The sequence below is a fragment of the Callospermophilus lateralis genome, chromosome 1, assembly GCF_048772815.1.
Source record: "Callospermophilus lateralis isolate mCalLat2 chromosome 1, mCalLat2.hap1, whole genome shotgun sequence".
Classification (NCBI taxonomy): Eukaryota; Metazoa; Chordata; class Mammalia; order Rodentia; family Sciuridae; genus Callospermophilus; species Callospermophilus lateralis.
In genome coordinates, this window is record NC_135305.1 from 100,079,322 (window position 1) to 100,105,742 (window position 26,421).

The 26,421-nt window shown below is 43.9% G+C and overlaps 1 protein-coding gene across 2 annotated transcripts; it reads left to right on the forward strand.

Annotated features, from left to right (window-relative positions):
* The first annotated feature begins 2,311 nt into the window (after positions 1-2,311).
* Positions 2,312-26,141, forward strand: Ramp3 (receptor activity modifying protein 3). 2 transcript variants are annotated; one of them, XM_076836868.2, is made up of 4 exons: positions 2,312-2,434; positions 22,577-22,709; positions 22,927-23,040; positions 25,111-26,141. In XM_076836868.2, the coding sequence occupies exons 1-4, from the start codon at positions 2,380-2,382 to the stop codon at positions 25,364-25,366; spliced, it is 558 nt and encodes a 185-aa protein (XP_076692983.1). In that variant the 5' UTR covers positions 2,312-2,379; the 3' UTR covers positions 25,367-26,141. The 2 variants fall into 2 exon arrangements, with proteins under 2 accessions (XP_076692983.1, XP_076692990.1); XM_076836875.2 differs by lacking the exon at positions 22,927-23,040 and having other exon boundaries at positions 2,317-2,434.
* The last annotated feature ends 280 nt before the right edge of the window (positions 26,142-26,421 follow it).

A 26,421-nucleotide genomic window follows, 5' to 3' on the forward strand; every position in this document is an offset into this window, starting at 1 on the left:
AGGAATTAATTAAAATCAGTGTGTTGAAGAGACATCTATACTCATAATGTTTATTGCAGCACTATTTGCAGTAGTCAAGATATGGAATCAGTCTAATTGTACATGGATGTATGAATGTATATTATTTAACCATAAAATTCTATCATTTGTAGCAAAATGGATGGAACTGAAGGACATTATGCTAAGTGAAATATGTTAGGCATAGAAAGGTAGAAGTTAAAAAGTTGGCCTCAAAGTAGAGAAAAGAGCAATGGTTACAAGAGTCTGGGAAAGATGCTGGGCAGGAAGAGATTGAAAGAGGAGAGTTAACAAGTATAGGGGTGCAATTGAATAGGAGGACTAACTTCTAATGTTCTTTGGCACAGGAGGATAACTATGGTTGACAACAACTAGTAAAGAGAGTTTTGAATGTTCCCAACACAAAGAAATGATATATGTCTTAGGTGACAGAGACTCCAATTACCATGCTTAGATTACCGCACATTACATACATGTATTGAAATACTACAATGTACCCCATAAACATGCACAATTACTATATGTCAATTAAAAATTAAAATGTACCTGGGCATGGTGGTGCATGCTTTTTGGGAGAATGAGGCAAGAAGATGGCAAATTTAAGGTCAGCCTGGGGAACTCAGTGGAGACTCTGTTTCAAAATAAAAATTTAAAAAAATGAATGGGAATGTAGTTCAGTGGTAGAGTGCTTGCTTAGTATGTGGGAAACCCTGGGTTCATTCCCGTACTGAGGGGAAAAAAGTGCACACACACACACACACACACACACACACATATATATATGATGGAAAATTATGTATTAAATTGAGAGCAAGTGAGAAACATCTGGGGGCCAACGGTACTTCTCCCAAAATCTTCCCCTATCACCCCTTCTTTGGACACAGGCACCTCATAATGGAGATAGAGGATGCACTGTCATTTAAAAGTCTTTCCAGCAGAGGGAGCCAAGCATCTGGGAATAGTTCCTCTAGTCAACATCAAGCCAAATTCTCTTAAATTCTAATACCCAGAATAAGCAAAAGGTTGGAGACCTCAACTGGCTGTTGCGGCAGGGACAAGTGGGCATACAGCAGAAGTGTATTATCCAGAAATAATACAGGCTGAGATGCCATACGTTTCTCTCATTTGGTAGAAGTACCATGTTATTTGATCACAAGGTCCTCATTTAGAGTCTACTTGATTGTCAATGAAAACTTCTTTTAAAACAATTTAAGAATTTCAGAATACATATAATAGTGTATTAGTTACGGTTTGATCAAGAGAGACGCCACATAGTCATTTGGATAAGGAACTTTGGCATAAAGAATTATGGATTATGATAGGTTAGAGAAGAGCCTAAAGGACACAAGATGGCAGAAATGGGGCCCTGCCCCACCTAGCCTGGGGAGGCAGGAGCTGACCCAGCACAGTTTTGTGTGGGAGAGATGACCATTCCCAAGTCCACATGGGAAAAAGAGTGCAGAGTAGGGGCTGAGGGTAACAGAGGTGACCCATCCTATGACTAAATGACCTGTGGCTAGAGGAAAAGGTCCTCCCCGTCCTCAGGGTCCCTGATGCTCTTGGAGGCCAGGACTTTGTGGGTGCCAGTTGCTGAAATACCCCCAAGTTTATTCCTGGCTTAACCATTTGTGCTCCTGCCACACACACTCACCCCTTCTTATACACAGTCTCACATGTGCACACAAATTCACACACTGCCTCAGGCTCGAAAGCTCACATGTGTCATTCCCCACTCCCCAATCCCAGTCGCATAGCAACCTTCTTCATACCCTTTCCTGTTCCTTGGAGACTTGACTTCCCAATCTGTCTCTGCACAAACGCTCTTCCCTACCAAGTTCCCACCCAGGATTCTGTCCTCCTCTTTGCCAGGCTGCACTCCAGGTCCTCCCAAGTCTATCCACCACCCGGTCTACCCCTGCTGGTTTCCCAGTCTGACCCCACCAGCCTGTCCCCCAATTCTCCATCAGTCCACACTCCATCCTTATCCCATCTTCACCCCAGCCCTTTGCCCAGGCTGTCCCCGAAGTCTGTCCCCACTCTGCACGGCCCCTGGTCTGAATTGCAGCCTTTCTTCACCCCCTCCTTCCCTGTCCAATCCCACATCTCGTTTTCACTTTGGTTCTGACTCCAGCCCAGAATCCAGAGCACTCGCTTTCCCCGCCCCTCAGTCGGAGGGATGGTGCTTTGCGCATTTTGGACTGTACCTCCTACTTCAGGCGTGAGCGGGGCGTGGCCAGGGCGAAGACTGGGGGCGCGACTGTGGGAGTGGCCTGAGGGAGTGGGCTCCCGCGGCCCCGCCCGGCACCCCATTGCGCTCCACTGAGCCCAGACCCGGACAAGCGGTCCGGAGTCCCGCTGGCCATGGAGAAGCGAGCGCTGCGGCCGCACCTTTTCCCGCTGCTGCTGCTGCTCTGTGGTAAGGGGAAATTGGGCCCCGGGGCCCTCCAGCCTCTTACGGCCGCGGGGCAGCGGACACCCTCGCCTTCCCCCGCTGCGCCTAGGTTGCGCACCTCCCCTTCCTTGGAGCTCAGAAGCGACGCCGCGCGGTGACCCCAGAGCATCCCCCAGGTTCTGCTGGAGGGTCCTGGATCTCCCTGACATCAGAGGATCTGAGGGTTAAGGACCTGTGCAGCAGGGGAGACGCGGGGTTTTCTGTGGGTAGCTGCGACGTCCCAGGCCTGGGGTACCGTCTCCCTACCTGAGGGGGAGGTAGTGAGTTCCCCATCCTGATGAGAGGTGCACACTGTGAGAGTGTGTGGGTTGGAGGACTCCTGACCTTGGTAGCGTTGGCCTTTCTGACAGCTTCTACCTGAGTTCTTTTCCAGAGAGAAAACGGACTCAGTGAGAAACATTGCTTACAAAATGGGAATCGATTAAATGAAAAACTTGTTTTGAAAAAGCTTACTGAAGAAATTATCCAAGGATAAGAGGGTGCGTTTACACGTATGCGTGTGTAATGTATATATGTGAGAGTGTGTGTGTGTGTGTGTGTGTGTGTGTGTGTGTGTCTGATTTAAGGGCTTTGGTGGAGCTTCTAGGCAAGCAAGAGGGAAGCTGGTGATGGGGAGGGCCCTGGTTTGGGTATCAGTGACTCAGGATCTATCCACCAGGGCTGTTGCCTCTTGGGTTCTTTCTGCTTTCCTCTTCTGGCTGCAGCCTCCTTGGCTGTAAAATGAAAAGGTGGGCCTGTTTCCCCAGCATTTAAAATCTGGGATCAATAAGTGAGGTGGGAAAGGGTGCACCAGGCTTAGTGGTGACTTTCCTTCTATTGAAGAGGTCTCTGTTCAGAATGGCTTTATCTCATGATCCAGAGTTAGAGCCAGGCTGGGGTGGATTTTTGTGTTAAAAGGGTGAAGGCATGTGACTACTTCCAGAAATCAGTATGCAGATTTGGGATTTCAGCAGGCCTTCAATGCAAGGACCCTCTGATTGCAGTCTTGATCTTCATGGTGGAAGGAAAATCCCCAGTTTATTCTGAGGGAACCGGAGATTCTCCAGGCCACCTCCAGCATGAAATTGAAAAGGAGTGCAGTAAGAAACTATGAAAATCTTCCTCTTTAATATAGCTGGGTCTTTTATGGACCCAGTCTCCAAGGTCTACCTTTTTGTCCTGTTTTGGTGGTTCCCACTGTCCCCCTTGCCTAAGGGCCAGGTTCCCTAGTGGGGGCCAGGTCCAGCCTCTCACAGACCTGCCTGGTATTATCCTGGCCTGAGCAAAAGTCAGAGAGAGGCAAAATGTATTCATGGTCATAAGTAATTTGCAGAGGTGGGACCAGAATTCAGTCTGCCCTCTGGAAGGAAAGAGCTGAGTTTCCCAACTTCCAGGAATGGTGACCATCTGTGCTCTGGATCCTGACACATTGGTGACCTGAGCTGCCTTTAGGCTGCACAGAGTAGGAGTTTGGGGGCCTGTCCACTGCTGGAACTAGGGCCTGAAGAAACAGTTCCTATTGACCAGCCAGTCATGAAGACCAGTTCTGAACAGGGAGGGTGCTGACTTGCAGTGTTTCTTTAAGAATTATAAAGCATTATTCAGAAAGCTGTTGGCACTGCACATGTCATGGGGGGTCTAGGAGGTGTCTACTAAGCAGGTAGCTGCTATGGTGCCCAGCTCTTGCCTGGACTTTCTTGGTCTGGGTGAAAATCCTGCATCATAATTCCAACATCGTAAGACACTTACTGGCCCTAAGCCTCAGTTTCTTGGACTACAATGTGGATGCAGTTAGAGCAACCTGTACAGGGCTCTGTGATGATCAGTTTGATTTGATTGAATTCTTCCCAATCCTCTTGTGCTGGACATGGGATTATGAAGAGAAAGGATTTATGCTTAAATAAGGGGCTGTGCCTAGCACATGTCCCTCATGAGGGCTCACATTCAGCACTAGAACATAGGACACCCTAATATGTGTATATGTCCCTGTGTGTGGACATATTACCATCATTTTTTGGGTACCATTCCTTTTGTCATTAATAAAAGTAATGGGCTGGGATTGTGGCTCAGCGGTAGAGCGCTTACCTAGTACGGGCGGGACCTGGGTTCCATCCTCAGCACCACATAAAAATAAAGGCATTGTGTTGTGTCCATCTACACCTAAAAAATAAATATTAAAAAAATAAAAGTAATGACACCACTGTGTCATCTGTGGTCATGTTACTTCTGCTGAGTCAAATACATCCAAGGACACAGTAGTAAGTATCCTTGGGGACTTAAAAGTCTTCAAGGAGGTGATTGGTCAAGTGCAGGGCTATGAATTTTTTTTAGCACTGGAGGTGTCTTGGAAATCGTCTGGTTCCACTTTTCCTTTTATAGATAAGGAGTGGAGGGGTAGGGATGGAATTACCTGGATCAAAGGTACTGGGGGCAGAATTTCCCGTATATCATATATATCATAGCCTCCTAAGGCCAATGTCCAAGGCCTACCACAGACACCTTTGATGCAGTCATCTGGTTACTGCAGAGGAGGATGAGAGCGCCTGGATCTCATTTCAAAATGACTGACCACAAAAGGCTTTTCTCTTGGAAATGCATCTGTTTGGCTGTTTATCATCCTTCAGCATCTGGAAGTCCCTGAGACCAAAAGATGCACAGGCCTCTGTGTTCTTTGTTTCCCAATGAATCTAACCAAAATGGATTTTTATTTTGATTCAGTTCCTGAGAACTTCACTGATTCCGTAAGTAACACACAGCCAGTAGCCTGAGTGGAGTGACCCAGTTTTATGGGATTTCAGGGTCCTGTGTCTTTACTCTGTTACTGTTATACTGGGTGGGTTGTGGGGTTGTGTAAGGACCCCTTTAAACTCTGTGTATCAGATATGGTGTCAGAATGGGCCCCTGTGGAGAGCACTACATGTGTCCCATGTGCCTGTCTTGTGTGGGCCTAGGGCATCTTCATAGCACTCTTGGTTAAGGAAGTTATGTCAGAACATCTGCTTGAGATACCTACCTGCACATGGTCCTTAGTAGCACATGTACAACTGCCTGGGCCTGGCTCTTGCTGTGCCGACATGCAGGGATTCAGGAAGAGAGATTTCAGGGAATACAAAGGTCCTGGGATACATACAGCTTCTGGGTTATATGGTGATTCTGGGATATATAGAAGTTATAGGGCATATGGAGGTTCTGGGGCACAGAGAGATTCTGGGGTATGAGGAAATCCTAGGGCACACAAAGATTCTGGGGCACAGGCAGATTTGGGGGTAAATGGAGGTTCTGAGGTATGTAAGTTTTGGAACACATCAAAATTCTGGAGCCTGTGAAGGGTCTGGGGCATGTGGAGAATTGGGGCACATTAAGATTTAGGGTAATAATTGAGTCAGGCATATTGTAAGAGATCCCTCATCTTCTTAGATAGCTAGACTGGCTTGATTGAAGTTTATAGGTCCATGGTGGAGGTGCTGGGCAATACCTGTTCTGACATGGGGGTGGAGGAAAATCAGTGCGGTCTTTGATCAGTCTCTTAGGGGTAGGGGGAGAACAAGAGCTCGGAGAGAGTGATGGTCACTGAAGGGTCACTGGTATTTATGGTATCTTGTCCCAGAGATCAGTTTCAGGGCATCATGGCTCATGCAAAGATCAGATATGGCCCTATGTTGGAGAAATGGTTTGTCAGATATAGCCATGATCTGGGTTGGCTGTGCAAATACCAATATAAGGATTCAGATTCATTCTGACTTCCAAAGGATAAAGAGGAGGAAGGGGAAGGGGAGAGAGAGGAAAGGGAGATTGAGTAGGACCAGAGAGTGATAAGTGGGACTTTCCTGGCCAGTGCCCATTAGGATGGCAGGTGGAGCTCAGGAGATTGACCCAAGGGTGCTGAGAGGGATCCCAACAGGACTGATGAAGCCAGGCCAGGAATGAGGACAAGGGCTGCTTATGGGGAAGAGCCTGTGGACTGTCAAAACCTGAGGTGGGGAGCTCATCCTTGCTGCAGGGAAAGGAGGATTTTGGAACAAAGAGGCTTTAGGGAGAAAGGAACACAGGCTGCCTTCACCATTGTCTGCCTCCATGTTGCCCTTGGGAACTGCACTTCTCAGTCACTAATGCCCCAACATGGATCAGAGCTGCCTTTCCACCACCAGGCTTGGCAGATGCAGCTGAGCAGGGGGCAGAGACTTGCTCAAGGCTTCTGTGGCTCAGAGGCTAACTCTGTATTTGGTCCTGGGAAAGTTGCTTTTCTTTTGGGTTTCGTTCTTCCTGTCTTTTAACTGGGATGGAACAGAGGCCAGATATTTTTTCCCCCAAGGTTCTTCCCAGGATAGATGCTGATCTGGACCCTGAAACTTGATACACAGCCCAGCCTCCACAGGTACTTGAAATGTCTACTGGGAGAGAAGAAAAGGAAATGAAAATAGGGGAAGATGAGCAGGTACCATTGAGCTTGGAGCACCCAGAGCAAGGAGGCAAGCCTGGGATAGACCCTTGCTTGACAAATCAAGGATGGGAGTTGGGTGAGGGTGTCATCCCAGACCAGGGATGACAGTTCACCTGGAGGTAACTCTGTGGGAAGTCAACGTGGCTCTGAATCTTGATCCCCATCATGTCTTACTGTGCAGGTCACTGTTCCTGTCTTAAGCACCTGTTCCTTCTGGTTGTTGTAGGTTGGTGGGTTGGAACACACTTAGAACAGGGCCCTGGGGTACACTGGTCAGTGCTGAGGGAGGTGGAGACTCAAGAGTAGAAGGGGAAAGGAAATGGGACAAGGTGTTACCAGTTGGGTGCCTATGGTTCCATTTCCAGGTAGAGACATGGAAGCTTAGAGATGGAAGTGAATGTGTCAAGGCTTAAGGGCAGAGCCCAGGTGAACATTCAGGATGCCTGGCTCCTGCCTGCTGTTCTCCATCCTCTATGCCCTTACTGCTCAGAGTGTGGTCCTCAGACCTGCAGGCATGACATCATCTGGAGCTTTTCCGACATTAGCACATTGGCCCTACCCCAGGCCTGCTAGAGTGGAATATGTACAACATGAGGTCACCAAGGAGGTGACCTTCCATCACTCCTTATTGGTCTGGGAACATGGGAGTCAATTGGAGGGGGGCTTAACAAATGTGAGTTCTTGAGTCCTTATCTGAGATTCTCAAATAACAGGCCTGAGTTGTGGCCTGAGTGGGTCTAGTGTGAAGCCTAGTAGGTATCTCTGTTCTATCTTGTGTGTTTGCAGAGAGATGGCAGTGCCCAGAGGAGATGGAGTTGGGTGCCATAGCCTCAGGGCTTTCTGGATGGGCTTATGCATGTGGTCCCCACCTGTCTCAGGGAGGAATAGCTTTATTCTACTTTCAAAATGCAGGATAATCATTTACTTCAAAGCTTTTCAGAGTCCAAAGCTGTGTTAAAATAGAACCTGGAGTCACCAACCTGCACAGAGAGGGCAGCTGCTGGAGCCCAGGAAGGGTTTGTAATAAAGGCAGTCTGATTTATGAAGGAGGAAGGGTAGGCACCCCTGGGACGGTGGGGGATAGCTGGAGGCTGGGGGAGCAGTGGTGGAAATAGAAAGCTGGATTGTGATGGTGTAAAGCCTTGACAGAGATTTTGTAGGTGCACAATTATTAACCAGTGGAAGCACTCAGAATCAGAATGACTCTTTGTTAAAAATGAGGTGATAATAAGCTAGCAAGGTGAAGGGACCTGCCCAGAGTCACACAGTGAGTTGAGGACGAGTGTGGACAAGGTCTCGCCCTCTATTTTCCAGCCAGACTGGGCAGATGGTAGGTGGGATGGTCAAGCTTCAGAAGATTGTCAAACCCTCTCACTGCAGAGATGACACAGGATTCTCTTGAAGGGATGCCAGCCCTGGACTCGGCAGTGCTTGCCTGGGACTCCATGGTGTGAAGGCTCTGAAGGCCTGTTTGGGCTCAGTGGGAGATTGCTGTGGATGAAAACTCACTCTGCCTTTCTGTTAAGCTTTAAATAAACTCCAAAGACCTGTCCATCCTGCTCCTGGCCTTAGGTCCACTTTTTAAAGTCATTTCTCATTTCCTTTTACCCAAACAACTGTGCACATCCTACCTCTTCTATACAGTGTGTGCCCTGTTGCTGTGGGCACCTCTGATCTGGTGCTACTTAAGTTTTCTAAAGTCTTCCTGATTTTTTTTTTGTCTATTTGTTCTGTAAATTATTGAGAGAAGAATATTGAATTCTCCAACTATAATTTTGAATTTGTGTATTCTCCTTACAGTTCTGTTTTTTTTGTGTATTGCAATGCTGTTTTATTAAATACATAAATGTTTTAGATTGCTGTCTTTTTGTTGAATAAGCTTTTTTTTTTGTCATGAAAAGACCCTCTTTTTAAAAAAAAATTTTTTTAGTTGTTGATGGACTTTATTGTCTTTATTTTTTTTAAAAGAGCGAGGGAGAGAGAAAGAATTTTAATATTTATTTTTTAGTTTTCGGCAGACACAACATCTTTGTTTTTTGTATGTGGTGCTGAGGATCGAACCTGGGCTGAATGCATGCCCGGCGAGCGCACTACCGCTTGAGCCACATCCCCAGCCCCAGAAAAGACCCTCTTTATCTCTGGTAATATTGTTTGCTCCAAAGTATTCTTTGTCCACTACTGGTATGGCTGCTCCATCTTTCTTTTGATTTATGGTGGCATAGTCTATCTTTTCCTACTTTCTTACTTTGAACCTATTTGAGTCTTTATTTCAAATAGAATTCCTGTAAGCAGGAATTCTATTTGAAATAAAGTGTTGCTTTTTGATGTTATCTGACAATCTTTGCTTCTTAAGTGAATTATTTAGACAACTTATTTTGAAACTTATTATTGATATAGTTAAACTTACCTTTTTTTTTTTTTTTTTTTTTTTATTGGTGCTGGGGATTGAACCCAGGGCCTTATGCATGCAAGGCAAGCACTCTACCAACTGAGCTATATCCCCAGCCCAATATAGTTAAATTTAAATTTATCATTATGCTATAAGTCTTTTTCTCCTTTTCTCTTTTGGGCTTATTGTTTTTAACAATTCCAGTGTATAGTTATTTATTGCAAATTGGTTGTAACTTTTTTGTTACTTTAACGGTTACTGTATTTATTATATTTACCTTTATTTATTTATTTGTTTTTTGTAGTTACTGGGATGGAATCCAGGGGCTAATCTACCACTGAGCTTCATTCCCAGCCCTTTCCATTTTATTTTGAGACTGAATCTCATTAAATTGCTGAGGTTGGCCTTGAACTTGAAATCGTCCTTCCTTAGCCTCCCAAGTAGTTGAGATTATGGATGTGCACCACTGTGCCTGGCTAGTGGTTGCTTTAGAGTTTATGGTATGCATCTTTAACTTATCAGTCTGTCTTTAAGTGACATATATCAATTTGTATATAACCTAAAAATCTGACATGTCTTCCTCCTGACTTGAAGCGCTTGCTATCATACCTTTTACTTAAGTCATAAATCCTACAATACATTATTATTTTTGTTTTCACAGACAACTTTTAAATATAATTAAATATTGAGATACAAAATTTATATATTACATAGTTATAATTTCTGGTGCTCTGCTTTCCTTGGAATATGTCTATATTTGCTTCTTATATAGTTTTTTTTTTTTTTCTCCTTGAAGAACAATCCAAACCTTATTTGTGATTTAGGTGTTTTCATTTGACTTTTTTTTTTTTTTTTTTACCAAGGATTGAACTCAGGGGCACTCAACCAATGAGCCACATCTCCAGCCCTATTTTGTATTTTATTTAGAGACAGTGTCTTATTGAGTTTTTAGCGCCTTGCCATTGCTGAGGCTGGCTTTGAACTTGTGATCCTCTTGCCTCAGTCTCCTGAGCTGCTGAGATTACAGATGTGGTCCACGGCACTGTTATTCTTTTAACTTTTGTATGTTTGAAAAAATTTTGTATTTTACTGTAAAAAAATCCTCAACTTTATTGGGATGTAATTAATATACTATACAATTTGCGCACTTAAAGTATACAATTCAATGTCTCTTAGTTCATTCATAGAATTTTGCATTCATCACTACAATAAATTTTAGGGCATTTTCATCACCTCCCAAATAATTCCCACATCCATTTGCAGCCATTTGTTTGAACCTCCTTCTCCTTAAGCAATCACTATTTTTCTTTCTCTATATATTAACCTGTTCTCTACATTTCATATAAATGGAATCAGTATATGGTATTTTGTGATTAACTTCTCTCACTTAATATTTTTAAGGTATTCGTGTTTTAGCATTGTCAGTACTTCTTTCTCTGTGGACAAAAACTTCCATTACTTCATGGACAAATAATATTATGCAGTTCTATCTATATTGTATCTATGTCCATATACCACATTTTATTTATTTGTCAGTTGATGGACATTGGACTATTTCCACTTTTGGCTCCTACAAACAATGCCGCTTAAACCTTTATATAAAAAAAATGTGTAAACATGTGTGATATACATCTAGAAGTAGATTGCAAGATCACCGTAACTCTATGTTTACATTTGAGAAACTGCTAGACCATTTTAAAATATGGCTGCATCATTTTGCTTTCTCATCAATAGTGCATGAAGGTTCCAATTTCTGCACATTCTCACCATCACTTGTGTTCAACTCCAAGCCTGTAAAGGATCCACGCCTATTTAGTAATCCCCAAGAGAGAACTTGGAGGACTCAGTGGAGAGGTTTTGAACATTTTATTACTTAATCACTCCTTGGCAGTGGCCAGCCAGGATACAGTGGAGGGCTACAGGGGAAAAATATAGGCTGAGTTTCATGCCCACTGTGCAAGTGGCTTTCTTCAGATGTTTTATGAGTGCATCTTTTACTTTACAACCAAGGTCACTCTGTTCATATTCTTTCCCAGGAAGTGCATATAAGGGAAGTGGCCAGCTCCCCATATCCATTTCCTCATTACCATATTCTTTTTTTTTAAATATTCTCTTTTTTATTGATTAAAAAATATGACAGCAAAATGCATTACAATTCTTATTACACATATATACCACAATTTTTCATATCTCTGTATATAAAGTATATAATTTGTGTCTTCATACATGTACTTTGGATAATGATGTTCATCACAATCCACCATCCTTGCTAATCCCCTGCCTCCTCCCATTCCCTCCCTCCCCTCTTCCTTATCTAGAATTCATCTAATCCTCCCATGTTTTCCCTCCCTACCCCACTATGAATCAGCCTCCTTATATCAGAGAAAACATTCAGCATTTGTTTTTTTTTTAGGATTGGCTAACTTCACTTAGCATTATCTCCTCCATCACCATCAATTTACCTGCAAATGCCATGATTTTATTCTCTTTTATTGCTGAGTAAAATTCTATTTTGTATATATACCACAATTTTTCTTATCCATTCATCCAGTAAAGGCATCTAGGTTGGCTCCACAATTTAGCTATTATGAATCTTGCTGCTATGAACATTGATGTGGCTGTGTCCCTGTAGTATGCTGTTTTTAACTCCTTTGGGTACAGTCCGAGGAGAGGGATAGCTGGGTCAAATGGTGGTTCCATTCTCAGATTTTCAAGAAATCTCCATACTGCTTTCCATATTGGCTACACCAGTTTGCAGTCCCACCAGCAATGTATGAGTGCACCTTTTTTCCCACATTCTCGCCAACACTTATTGTTGTTTGTCCTCATAATAGCTGCCATTCTGACTGGAGTGAGATGATATCTTAGAGTAGTTTTGATTTGCATTTCTCTGATTGCTAGAGATGATGAATATTTTTTTCATATATTTGTTGATTGATTATATATCCTCTTCTGAGAAGTGTCTGTTCAGGTCCTTGGCCCATTTGTTGATTGGGTTATTTGTTTTTTTTGGTGCTTAGCTTTTTGAGTTCTTTATATACCCTAGAGGAGTAAAAATTTGCTCCTAGGATGTAGGCTCTCTGTTCACCTCACAGACTGTTTCTTTTGCTGAGAAGAAATTTTTTAGTTTGATTCCATCCCATTTTTAAATTCTTGGTTTTAATTCTTGCACTATAGGAGTCTTATTAAGGAAGTTGGGGCCGTATTCTTTTTAGAGGCCTTTTATCTCATGGCAGGCTTTCTTAGGTACTCATTACTGATTAACCCAACAACTTGTTATTGTCTTTTAAATTATATTCATTTTTGTATATCTAAAGTGATATTTCATTGTAGTTTTGATTTCTATTTCCTTGGTGATAATGATGTAGATCATCTTTTCATGTGCTTTTTGGCCATTTGTATATCATGAAGTAGTAAAAGTTCTTTAAATATTATTATATATACAAGTCTCCTATCAGACTTGATTTTAATGCATTTCCCCCATTTTGTGGGTTGTTTTTCACTGTTTTGATGGCTTCCTTTGAGGCAAAACATTTTCAAACTTTGATGCAGCCCCTTTATTTTTTTTCTTTTGTTGCTTGTTCTTTTGATGTCATACACGAGACAGCTCTGTGTTGTACAAGGACACAGAGACTGACTCCTGTATTTTCTTCTAAAAATTTTCATAGTTTAGCTCTACATATAGGTCTGTTGTCCATTTGAGTTAATTTTTGCATATGATGTGAAGAAGGTGTCCAACTTTTTATTCATTTGTATGTATATATCCAGTTGTTTCACGACCATTGTTGAAAAGACTGTTCTTTCCATAATGAATTGTCTTGGTAACCTTGTAGAAAATTGATTTGTCGTAATGTATGGGATTATTACTGGACTCTCAATTCTATTTCATTGATCTATAGGTGTAGCCTTATGCCACTACCACACTGTGTTGATTATTATAGCTTTGTTGTAATTTGGGAAATTGGTACCTGTAAGTTCTACAACTTTATTCCTCTTTTTCAAGGTTGTTTTGGGGTATTTTGGGTCTCTGGTATTTCCATATTAATTTTAGCATGAGTTTATCAATTTATTGCAGAGGGCTAGCTGTGATTTTAAATTTGTGGGTTATTTTAGTAATATTGACATCTTAATAACACTAAGTATTCCAATTCATGAACATGGGCTATTTTTCCATTTATGTAGGTCTTATTTAAATTTTTTTAACATTTTTTTATTTTTTGGAAGTGGTTGGAAGCAATACCTTTATTTTATTTATTTATTTTTATGTGATGCTGAGGATTGAACCCAGGGCCTTGCATGTGCTAGACTAGTGCTCTACCGCTGAGCCACAATCCCATTCCTTTATTTAATTTCTCTTTACAATGTTTTACAGTTTACAAAGTATAGGTTTTGCCATTTTAAATTAAATTTATAACCAATAATTTAATTTTTATTGTATTATAATAAAGTTATTTTTTAATTTACTTTTTGGATTGTTAATGTATATAAATACAATTTATTTTGTGTATTGATTTTGTATTCTGCAACTTTGCTGAATAAGTTTATTATTTCTAACAGTTTTATTTGGTGTAGATCCTTTAGCATTTTCTACAAATAAAATCATGATATTTGTGAATGGAGATAGTTTTACACTTCCCTTTCCAATTTGGATGACTTTTATTTCTTTTCTTGCCTAATTGCTCTGGATAGAACTTCCAGTACTATGTTTAATAGAAGTGGTGAAAACAGACATCCTTATCTTTTCTTGATTTTAGGGGAAAATTTTTCAGTCTTTCACCACTGAGTATGATGTTAACTCTGGGGTTTTCATATGGTCTTTATCATGTTGAGGACATTCTATTCTTTCCTTAATTTGTTGTGTATTTTATTTTTATAAGGAAAAATCATTTGATTTTTATCAGATGCTTTTTATGCATCAATTGAGATGATCATGTGTTTTTTTTCCCCTTCATTCTATTAATGTGCTGCATTATGTTGAATTACCTTCTTATTTGGTTTTTTTTTTTTTTTTTTTTTTTTTTTTGGTGCTGGGGATTGAACTCAGGGGCACTCAACCACTAAGCCACATCCCCAGCCCTATTTTGTGTTTTCATTTAGAGACAGGGTCTCATTGAGTTGCTTAGCACCCGATGAGCTGAGGCTGGCTTAGAACTCGTGATCCTCCTGCCTTGGCCTCCCGAGCCACTGGGATTACAGGCACGTGCCATTGTGTCCAGCTACCTTCTTATTCTTTTTTTTTTTTTTTCAGAATAGCAGCTATTATGAATACAAACAACAATAAGTGTTGGTGAGGATGTGGGGAAAAAGGTTCATTCATACATTGCTGGTGAGGCTGCAAATCAGTGCAGCCAACATGGAAAGCAGTACTGAGATTTCTTGGAAAATTGGGATTGAAACCACCATTTGACCCAGCTATCCCTCTACTCAGTCTATACTCGCAGGACTTAAAAGCAGCATATTACAGGGACTGTGCTTTTTATCTGTTGCAGAATTCACTCTGTTAGTGTTTGTTGAAGATTTTTGCATCTGTGTTCCTAAGAGATATTGGCCTGTGCTTTACTTTTTTGTGATGTCTTTGGCTTTGACATCAGGATAAAACTGGCAGTGTAGAATGAGTTGGAATGTGGAAAAGTAAGGTTGCCTATTCTATTTTCTGAAGAGTTTGTGAATGATTTATACTAATTCTTCCTTAAATATTTGGTAGAATTCACTAGTGAAGTGATCTGAGCCTGGGATTATCTTTGTGGAAAGTTTTAAAATTACTAATTTAGCCTCTTTATTTGCTATAGATCTATTCAGACTTTATTTATTCTTGAGTTAATTTCAGTAATTTATGTCTTTAATAGTTTCCTAGGGCTGTCATTAAGCATTATAAACTGGGTGATTAAAATAACATAAATTTCTTTTCTTAGAGTTCTGGCAGCTAGGAGTCTAAACTCAAGGGACTTGCAATGCTGTGCTCCTTCCTTGCCTATTCCTAGCTTCTGGTGGCCCCAGGCACTCCTTGATTTGTTGCATTACTCTGATCTCTGACTCCATCTTCCTATCACCATCTTCTTCCTGTGTGTCTTCACATCATCTTCCCCTGGTGCATGTCTGTCTCTGTGTTCATATTTCTCCTTTTCATAGATACAAGTTGTATGGATTAGGGCCCACTTAAATGGCCTGATTTCAACTCTATTATTTCTGCAAAGAATTTATTTCCAAATAAGGTCACATTCTAAGGTGCTGGAGGTTAGGACTTCAACATATATTTTTTATTTTTATTTTTAGGGGACACAGTTTGATCCAATACAATGTCTTATTAGGAATTTTTCCACTTAATGTATGCCAGTTTGTTGACATGTAGTGTTCATTAGTATTTGCCTATAATTCTTTATTTTTGTTGTTGTTGTTTCTGGAAGGTAGCTAATGTGGTGTTATCTGACTTTCATTCCTGATTTAGTAATTTGTTGTTTCTTTTTTTTCTCAGCTGAAGTTTTTGTCAATTTGCTGATCTTTCTTATTTATTTATTTATTGGTACCAGGGGTTGAACTCAGAGGCATTTGTCTGCTGAGCCACATCTCTAGCCCTATTTTGTATTTGATTTAGAGACAGGGTCTCACTGATTTGCTTAGTGCATCACTTTTGTTGAGACTGGCTTTGAACTCACCATCCTCCTGTCTTAGCCTCCCAAGCCACTGGGATTACAGGCCTAAGCCACTGGGATTACAGGCGTGTGCCACTGCGCCTGGGAATGTGCAGATCTTTTAAAAGAACCAGTCTTTCCTTTTGTTGATTTCATTTATTATTTTTATGTTTTCTACTTCATTAATTTCTCCTCTGATCTTATTTTCCCTCCTTTGTTCTGTTCTCTTTAGACTTAGTTTGTTCTTTCTCCAGTGTGGTAAGGTGAAAGGTCAGATAATTGATTTGCGGTCTTTTTTTAAAAATACAGATGTTTGCTGCTGCATTTTCTCCTCTAAATATTTCTTTAGCTGAATCCTTCTAAGTTTTTGTATATTGTGTCTTAATTTTTATTCATATCAAAGTATTTACCTAGTTCCTGTTATGAAATCTTCTTTGATCTATTGGTTATTCAGGATTGTGTTATTTATTTTCTACATTTTTGCGAATTTCCCCAACTTCTTTCTGTTTGTGATTTCTGATTTTAATTCTATTGTGGTCAGAGGCATTGTATGATTTCAATATTTTAAAATTTATTAGATATTTTTAAAAGGAGTTTCACATCATTTTTGTTTTTCTGTTCCACTTTTATTGCAGAGAGATTAATTAGGTCTTTAACCTGTGTTTTATAAGGGCACAGTCTTTTCCAGTGCTGTTTTTGTGCCTCATTTGCATTCAGATTTCTATCAGTTGCCACTCTCTTTCAGTCTGAAGAAATTCCTTTGGTATTTTTTTTTTTAATTGGGTGCTGGGGATTGAACCCAGGACGTCATGCATATTAGGCAAGCAGTCTATACTGGACTATAACTTCCTTCAGCATTTCTTGTAACATTAGTTTGTTATTGATGCTATTGCTTTGTTTTTCTGAGAATATATTTATTTCATTTTAATTTTTGGAAAGATACTTAGCTGAATATAATTTTTTTGAAAATTTTTATTGGTTCTTTTTAGTTGTACACAATAATAGAATCCATTTTGACATAATTATACACACATGGAACATATCTTATTCTAATTCAGATCTGATTACCTCTCCTTCCTATCTCTTTCCCTTCCCCCTGCTCCCTTCTCTTTATTGATTTTTCTTCCATTTACCCATATTTATTATTATTATTTCTTTAAAAAGATTTGTTCTTTTTAGATATACATGACAATAGAGTGTATTTTAATATTATACATACATGGAGTATAACTTATTCTAATTAGGATCCCTGAATATAAAATTCTTGATTGACAGTTTTTAAAAGCACAATATGTCACCCCACTGCTTCTGGGCTCCATGGTTTCTTCTAAGAAGCTAGCTGTCAATCATGTTGGGGTTCCCTTGAATGAATCTTTTTTTCTGTTCTCAAGATATTTTTGTGTCTTTCAAAATTTTTACTATTTACGCTTCTTACTTTGCTATTTATACTTCACTATTCTTACTTTGCTATTTATACTTCTTGGGCTTTGCAGAGAGTTAGTTGACAGTCTAATGAATTTACAATTTTGCTCCAAGTTTTGCCAAAGACTAGAACCTTGGAAAGTTCCTCTCTCTGGAGGGGTGCAGCCTTGGGCATATGAACAGTCTGACAGATTATCTGGAATGAATGGCATTTTAAAAAACTGCCAGGCTTTCTTGGATTCTGCCTTGGAGCAGAGTGGCTTATAGGTCAGCTAGTGCTTAGTTAGAAGTCGTGCTTATGCCCCATGAGTTAGTAAGGTCCTACCTTCACCCAGTGGATCTGAGTATAACTTGGGGAGTGCTTTCCTGTCTTCCTTACATCTTGCCTTGCTGGGTCCTGCACAGTGCAGCTCATGCAGTGCACACCTCTTAGGACCTGTGGGGATGAATGGTGTTCCAGGAGGGTTCTTTCCTGGTTCTTTCTGTTAAACTTCCACTTGGTCTACCATTTCGTTTGTTGTTTTTGTATAGTGGATCCACCAGCCTCTCTTAATGCCTTATTACTAAAACTCCCTTGTTTTTTGACAATGACCTTAGGCATATGCTGGTACTCTGTTCCAAATATAGTTAGTCCTCTTTGCCAGAGATATGGAGATAATCTGTCCTTAACCTCTGGGCAAGACCTTGGTGCCACCATACTGAACTTGGGGTTGAGACAGTAACCTGTTTCTATCAGAGTGACATCTCTGTTCTATGAGAAGGCACTGGATTGTAGTTCCTGGTCTCCTTGGCTTGCTTTCCCATTGCGAACTCTGTGCCCTACCTGTGAGCTGGTAGTATTATTGGCTTGCCATGCCTGGGGCAGAGCCTCCACTGGATAGGAAGGGAGTACCTGTCATCCTGGCCTCATTTGCCATAATAAAGAGACCTCCTATGACATGGAGCTCAGGGGAATATGCACTTGCCCCTTTTAGGGTGAAACTGTAGCCCTAGACTGGGAGCTGGAATAGAGAGGATCCTCTTTCACCATGTTTGTACCCACTTGGAGCAGAGCCTTTATAACTGGAACTGGGAATTGGTGGGAGCAGGTTGTGGCTTAAATCACAGACTCACTGTTCTGAGATGTAAAGGTTTTCCTAAATCATGTTCTCCATTTGATATATGCCACATATGGGAAGGCTGCACCTGCTGGTGGCACTTTTTATTGAGGTAATACTTAGTTGTGAGCTACCCATCTTTCTTGGAAGGTGGGTTGTGTTTTTTTTTTTTTTTTTTGAGAGAGAGAGAATTTTTTTTTAATATTTATTTTTTAATTTTTCGGTGGACACAGCATCTTTATTTTATTTTTATGTGGTGCTGAGGATTGAACCCAGCACCCCGTGTATGCCAGGTGAGCCCGCTACTGCTGGAGCCACATCCCCAGCCCCGAGTTGTGATTTTATGAGGACTTCAGTCATGGTTCCTCCCTCTAGAAAGGGCCTGAATTTGCTTCTGCTGAATCCTGTCCATGATTAGTTTAAGCCGACGTGTAAGTTGGGTTTTCCCTGGGTAGATCCAGGTCATGTGAATGTGGGCTGTGAATCCACAAGAAGGTTGGCCTATGTTGTGTCTCCTCAGAGGGGGTTCCTCCTTTTCTGCCCATGCCCAGGTACTACTCCTCCAAGTTGGCTGAAGGTGAAGTTACTTCTAGCTCATTTCCTGCTGGATGTCGGTTATTGGGGGCCTTCCATTACACCTCTATCTCAGGCTTCATCTGTTCCATTTTCTAGATTGGGCAGACACATTCAGGGCAAAAACAATCCCATGGCTCTGGGTTCCACTCCATCTAATCTTTGGCTTGACAATTCTTCCCATCTCGTCATTTTGATGATTTTTATGAGTATACTATTTATATTTTATCCAGGGCTTTTGGTTGTTTTCAGTAGGAAGTGGGTCTAGAGAGCTGCCATATATCTGGACATAAGGATATGTTGAGGCTTGGATAGGCTTTAAACAATTCCATACTGCTGCTGTAGATGGCATCCAGCAGAAGTTGTGGGTCATGGCCAGGTCTCAGTGTCATCCAGGCTGCCTGTAACAAGTGTAGGATTTTGGTTGGATGATGTGGCCTCTTTGATCTTGTTTTTATGGAAAGAAAGACACACACTTTGAGGTGGCTGTGTGACACCAGCTGGGCCATACTCCTGTGACTTCAGTGTGGACCTCACTGACCATTGGTGGGTGGGGGAAAGTCATTCTCCATCGGCTCCTGCCAGTGAAATGTGGGGAGGAAAAAAGGGGCAGGACTGACTGTCCAGGGCACTGATTTCTCTGCTGGGCATCAGTTACTTTGCCCGTTCACTTTGCTTTGACCACTAGGATCCTGGGCTCCTTTTTTAAAAATATTTTTTTAATTTTTTAGTTGTAGATGGACACAGTATCTTTATTTTGTTTATTTATTTTTATGTAGTGCTGAGGATTGAACCCACTGCCTCACATGTGCGAGGCAAGTGCTCTGCCACTGAGCCACACCCCAGCCCTGGGCTCCTTTTATTTACTGAGTAAACACTGCCAGGAATCTCCCAGGTCCACACTTGAGCTGAGGATAGAGGAGAAACACACCATGTGCACGTGTACATACACACACAAATACACATATATCACACACACATAGACACAATAGACATGCACACAGATACACACTCAGGCACACACACAGAGACATATAGATACACACAGAGACACATATGCATAGATACACACAGAGACACATGGACACATAGAGACACATATACAAATGCACACGGGCTCAGACACATAGACACATAGACACAAACACATGGACACACAGATACACACAGATACAAAAAAGGGGCAGGACTGACTGTCCAGGGCACTGATTTCTCTGCTGGGCATCAGTTACTTTGCCCACAGACCTGTGCAGATACACACATACACAGACACCCAAACACAGATACATAGACACATAGACACAAACACATAGATATGTAGACATGGACATACAAACATACAGACACATAGATACAGACAGACTCACAAACCAGACATACAGACACACACACACAGACACATAGACAAATAGACACACAAACACATAAACACACAGACACAGACACACAAACACACAAACACAAAGACACACAGACACACAAACACAGATGATAGACATGCATACAGACACATGGACACATACATACACAAAAATACACAGACTTAGATACATATAGGCACACGGATATGCAGAACACATGGAACACAGATGCACACACACACAGTGATACAGACATCACACATCCAAACATATAGACACACAGATACACAGAGATACATTCAGACACATAGACACAGACACATGAGGCAGAGCCATGACAATAGTAAAATCCAGCTCCTGGAGGAGTGTGAGGTCAGGGTGAGGTAAGGGGTTGCAGGGTGGCCTTCCTTCTGGAGAGAAGGGGTGTAGGGATATCGTGGGCTATTACATGAGCTGAGCCTGCAGATGTGCTGGTGGGATGGTGAACATGGGGATGATGGGCATCTAGATGCAAGAAAACACAGAAGGCCAAGATGCTGTGTGTTCTGGAAGAGAGAGGATGCTGAGCCCTAAGCCAATAGGCTATGCTGGGGGAATGCAGCTAGTCTCTGTCCCACTGTCTGTCTGCAGGTGGCAGGGGCCCACAGCTGAGCCAGGCCTGTGTGCATACCCTCCTGCCCCACCTGTGGTTCCCTGGGGTCTTGGGATGTGGTGGGTGTTAGGGGAGCTCCCATGGACAGAAAGGGCATTCCCACACAAGTCCTCTGATATATCCACTGGTACCTGTCTGCCTGTTCTGTTTCACTCACGATGAGCCCTGTGCAATCTTCCTCTTGTGGGTGGAGGTGAGGTGAGCACTCCAGTTCCCTCAAGTCTGTGAGCCCAACACCTCAACCCTACCTGTGGTCCCAAGCCTTTGTACTAGAACTTAGGGGATCCCAGAACCTTCCCTGGCATGAAAATGGGGAGGGCTGTGGCTTCCTTTGTGGTGGCTGGGGTACTGTGGTCTGATGGAGTAGGTTGCTGTACAGAATATGATCTGGTCTGTATCCCCAATTTCCCTATCGAGGTGATTTATCAAACACCCTTTTGGTGCCCAGCTGAGTTACAAAAGAGAGAATACAGGATCTTGACACACTTGCCCTCTGGGAAAGTAACATTCATTCCTTCCCCTGACAGGTTTTTGCTAAAGGAGGGGAAAGCAGTGAGAAATTTACAGAACACCAGTACAAAGGCTTCATAAAGATGGGTCTTCTGTGGGAACAGGACTTAATTTAGGAAACTCAAGAGCCTCATGGGCCTGTTTCCCTCTTTAGAGATGGGGAAACTGAGGTAGAGCTCCTAACCAGTGAGGCTGTGTGAGGTAGATCTATCCCATTCCAGTCTGGAGTCTCTTTTCCTGCTCCCTTCCACGGTCTCTCCTATAACCCAACACTGGTTGCCAGGACACAGACAGCAGGGCCACACACACACACACACACACACACACACACTTCAGGGCACATACACATGGATTCTCCTTTGATTATATGATAATGTGTAAAGCAAGGATTGGGTGAAGGTGAAGGAAGTTTAGGAGCTGGTAGGTCCTTCACTAGGAAGTGGGATGACTATGATGTGGGATGGGTCCTGGGGGATAGGAGGTCCCTGCGTAGTGGAAGGGAGGATGTTCCTGATGGGAAAGTGTGTGGGGGTGAAGATGCAAGGTTGGAGGGGATGAGATGTTTTGTGGAAGATGCTGGGAAGGCCAACTGGAAAATCCTGGGGCAAGGAGCTGCCTCAGACTCAGGTCTCCTTAAATCAGAGTGGGGCTTGTACAGGGCTGGGTGATCCTTATCAGCACAGAACTCTGCTCCTTCTATAGGCCATGGGGTGGTCCCCACATCTCAGATCCCTTCTCAGCACTGTTGCAACCACCACCCACCACCCCTGGGTTGGAGCTGGAGCCTCCTGGCCATTACTGATGTGCCTAGGACCCCTCCTCACCTCGGGAGGATTCTCACTGCTGCTTGCTCCCTGCATCATTGCAGTGATGAAGGGGCAGGCTTGCCTCCTGGGTGGGTCTCCTTTTGGGGAAAGGGGAGGTCAGGGCAGAGAGAAGAGTTGCTCGTCTATGAGGGGACATCAGGAGGTGCTGCGAGAGGTTGTGCTTGCCAGAGTCCCCGGGGCACCCCCCATGTTAGCCAGTAGAATCCTCACGCTGTCCTCTTCCCAGGTGGGTGTGCCCGAGTGTGCGGCTGCAATGAGACCCGGATGCTGGAACGGCTGCCTCTGTGTGGGAAGGCCTTCGCAGACATGATGCAAAAGGTGGACGTCTGGAAGTGGTGCAACCTGTCTGAGTTCATAGTGTGAGTGCCCTGAGAGGTCTGGTACCCTGACCCACACTGCCCATGGCCCCACCCACACCCTGCCCTGGCCCTCAGTCCCTCCCATGGCTCTGCCCTCTGCCCCACCCACAGCTCCCCCACAAACCCACCTACACACTCTGTCCACTAGCTGCCCAGGGCCCTGCCCACCCACAGGCCTGGTTGGCAGATGCTCCCAGGGTCTGTCTGTCTGTCTTAGCCGCATAGGTTTGTGGGCAGTTGTCCTCGGCAGTATTTCTGGGCAGCAGTTCCATGAACAGATCTGGAGTCCTGAGAGTTACAGAATGTTGTTCTCATCACATCAAGATGCCAGGCACTTTCCAGAGAAAGGATTTTTCAGAGCAGTGTTAGATGATTTTCCTGTCCCAGATCACCTGGTGGAGCAGAGTGGGTGGGCAGTGGAAACTGGGACTTCTGGGGATCAAAGGATTTGCCCATGGACCTGGCTGTTGAGGTGCTCTTAGAGCCTGGGCACATCCAGGGGCTGCATTCTGTCTGAGGCTCCAGAGGGTTACCTAGGAAGGCACAAGTGTATGGCTTGTGTTTCAGCCTTGGTGCTGTAACCCAGCCTGGAATGAGTCAGGAGCCTGGTGGAATCAGTCAGGAGGCTGGTTGGGTGACTCAACCCAGGTTTCTCAACACTGCCTAAGAAAGAGTAGCTCAGGAGGGCCCTTTGTGAGATGCAGACTCGGATGTTGTTCTGTGCAGGAAGCTCCTTGCAGGAAGAGGCCCCTTCCTGTTGATGGGACAGGTCAGCCACTCCCTCTTGAAACAGTACAGAAAGGAGGAGGTGGGCCTGTTGCCTGACTCCTTGGGAAAGTTGAGCCAGGACCCTCCTTCTCCTGTGTCTGTCGTGCATCTGCAGCACAGGCGTGGGAAAGTGCTGCTCTGTGTGGGAGCTGCCGGCTCTTGGCAGGTGTCCACCCAGCTTCCTCCAGAGCATCTTGAATGGATGGCTGCCATTGTCAGCCCTGAAGATCCTAGCAGCAGGATGGTCACCACCTTCAGAGGCTGCTTACCAAATTCCAAGTCAGGTGGCTATTGGAAAATCCTTATATACATCAGGCTGAACTCTAGGTCCAGTTAGCCATGGTCCTTAGTCAACCTCAAGAACTGACGAGAACCTGCCTACTGGATAGACAAGGTTCATCATGGGTGGTTTGCTGAGAGCCATTCCCATGTATTTTAGTCAGCTTTTTCGTTGCTGTGACTAAAAGACCTGGTCAGAACGATTGTAGAGGAAGAAAATTTTATTTGAGGTCTCAGTCCATTGAAGTCCGGCTCCATTCCTTGGGGCTCCAGGTGAGGCTGAACATCACAGTAGAAGAGTGTGGCAGAGGGAAGCAGCTCACATGTTAATCAGAAAGCAGAGAGACTCCCCTCGGCAGGTACAAATACATACCCCAAAGGCATATCCCTCTAGTGCTCCACTTCCTCCAGCCACACCCTACCTGCCTTCAGTTCTCACTCAAGTAATCCCATCAGGTGATTAATTCACTGATTGGGTTAAGGCTCTCACAACCCAATTATTTCCCCTCTGAACCCTCTTGCATTGTCTCACATATGAGCTTTTTTGGGGTATACCTCACATTTATTTTTATTTTTTTAATTTTTTAATTTTTTATTTTTTATAAAGAGAGAGAGAGAGAGAGAGAGAGAGAGAGAGAGAGAGAGAGAGAGAGAATTTTTAATATTTATTTTTCAATTTTTGGCGGACACAACATCTTTGTTTGTATGTGGTGCTGAGGATCGAACCTGGGCCGCATGCACGCACACCAGGCAAGCGCGCTACCGCTTGAGCCACATCCCCAGCCCAAATATACCTCACATTTAAAGCATAACACCATGTTTGATCACATGAACAGGGAACCCCCTTGAGATGCACGTTTCCTGCCAGGTGGGGCAGAGAGAGGCAGCTTCCCAGCAGGAGACAGAGGTGGATGGGGCTCACAGGTCTGATACTCCCAGTTGCCACTTGGTGTATGAGAGCAGGTTGACTTGGTTAGAAGGCTATTGGCCCTGGCCTCAGACAGACCCTACTTTTGGATCCTAGGGTGTCCCTGGATGATGAGGGCCTTGCAGGTCCATGTGGCTGTGGCCCAGGTATCTTTTGGCCCTGGAAAAGTAGCACTTGGCATGTCCTCTGGGCAGACTAGGGTGTTGCTGGGTGTTGGGGTCTGGGCCCAAACCTTGGGTTCTAGGAGCTCAAGTCCTCAAGGGGGCAGGAGACACAGACAGAAGGGCATAGATGTAGCTGGGAGTAGGAAGTGGCTTCCAAGTAGGACTGGGCCTGGAACATTTCCCACCCGTCCTGTTGGCCTGGGGTCAGGGCAGGCATGAGGGGGCCTGGGGAGCATTGTGATCTCACTTTCTGCCTTTGCAGGTACTACGAGAGTTTCACCAACTGCACCGAGGTGGAGACTAATGTTGTGGGCTGTTACTGGCCCAATCCACTGGCCCAGGGCTTCATCACTGGCATCCACCGGCAGTTCTTTTCCAACTGCACAGTGGACAGGACCCACTGGGAAGACCCCCCAGATGAGGTGCTCATCCCACTGATCGTGGTGCCTGTCCTGTTGACTGTGGCCATGGCTGGCCTGGTGGTGTGGCGCAGCAAACGCACTGACCAGCTCCTGTGAGAGCCCATTAGACAGAAGGCCATGTCAGACAAGCTGGAAGAATGTTCCTGGGGCTGTGAGAGCTGGTGGATAGATGCCTTTACTGTCTGGTCTGCTGTGGCTGCATCCCACTCCATTCTGACTGATAGTCCCTGGTGACTGGCCTGTTGCCTGACTGGGACTCAGGCTGCCCTCTCAAGCTCTTCGCTCTTCCTTGGGCCAGTGAAAGAAAGTGACAAACCCAGGACTTGTGTGCTGGGCATGGAAATCATCCTCTGCTGAACCCTTCACTCCCCTGTGCTAGGCCACCTTGTCTCTAGCCATTTCCTTTCAGACTCTCTCCCTATGTCAGCCCCAGCCCTGGACCTGACTCCTCTCCAGCTGTGACCCTGACCCTATCTCCTGCCCAGTCCTGGCCCCTGACCACACCCATGTAGAAAGGGTAGGTGAGAGCATTTGGCAGATGTTATGTGCTGTGGAACCCTGAGTCCCTCCTGGTGGGGAGCCCAGACAGATCCACTGCTAGAAAGACTGAGGAGTGAGAGAGACTGGGGATCCCCAGGAGCCAAGTGCAACCTGCAGATCTGCCTGTTTCTCTGTTTTGGTTCTGAAGCTGGTGTGGGTAGAGTGGGGCTGTGAGGACAGGGCCTTCCTTCTATGCTGGGGCTGTGGGGGCGGGGCTTTCTTCCCATGGGGCTCCCTGAAGAGTTAGGAACCCTGAAAGGGAAATCTACATGCTAATGTTCTCTGTCTGCTGCTGTCTGCTATTTTTGAGTAAAGAGTCTCCCTAAGTCTGGCATTTCTGACTTTATTTCAGGGTATTTAAAGAGTTAGTGGCTTTCTTGGGACTGACATCCAAAATCTCTAAAATCTTTGAAATCTCTGAGGTCTTGTCTGAACGTTTTTTTATGGTTGGGTGTGTCTTTAATAACTTCAGTCAGCCGAGGTTTTTGCACTGCTGTGTTTAGAGCCTTGGGGAAGACCAAGACCTATGAGGCACAGTCCAGCCCCCAAGAGCCCCTTCACTTGTTGGGGAGGCAGATATGCCAGCCCTGAATGCAGTGTGCACAGAGAGT

Excerpts from the sequence above, each read along its gene's own strand:
- Ramp3 (XM_076836868.2), top strand. The coding sequence starts at position 2,380 with ATGGAGAAGCGAGCGCTGCGGCCGCACCTTTTCCCGCTGCTGCTGCTG. Across the intron at positions 2,435-22,576 it reads GCTGCTGCTGCTGCTCTGTG|GTGGGTGTGCCCGAGTGTGC; the intron begins GTAAGGGGAAAT and ends TCCTCTTCCCAG. Across the intron at positions 23,041-25,110 it reads TCATCACATCAAGATGCCAG|GTACTACGAGAGTTTCACCA; the intron begins GCACTTTCCAGA and ends CTGCCTTTGCAG.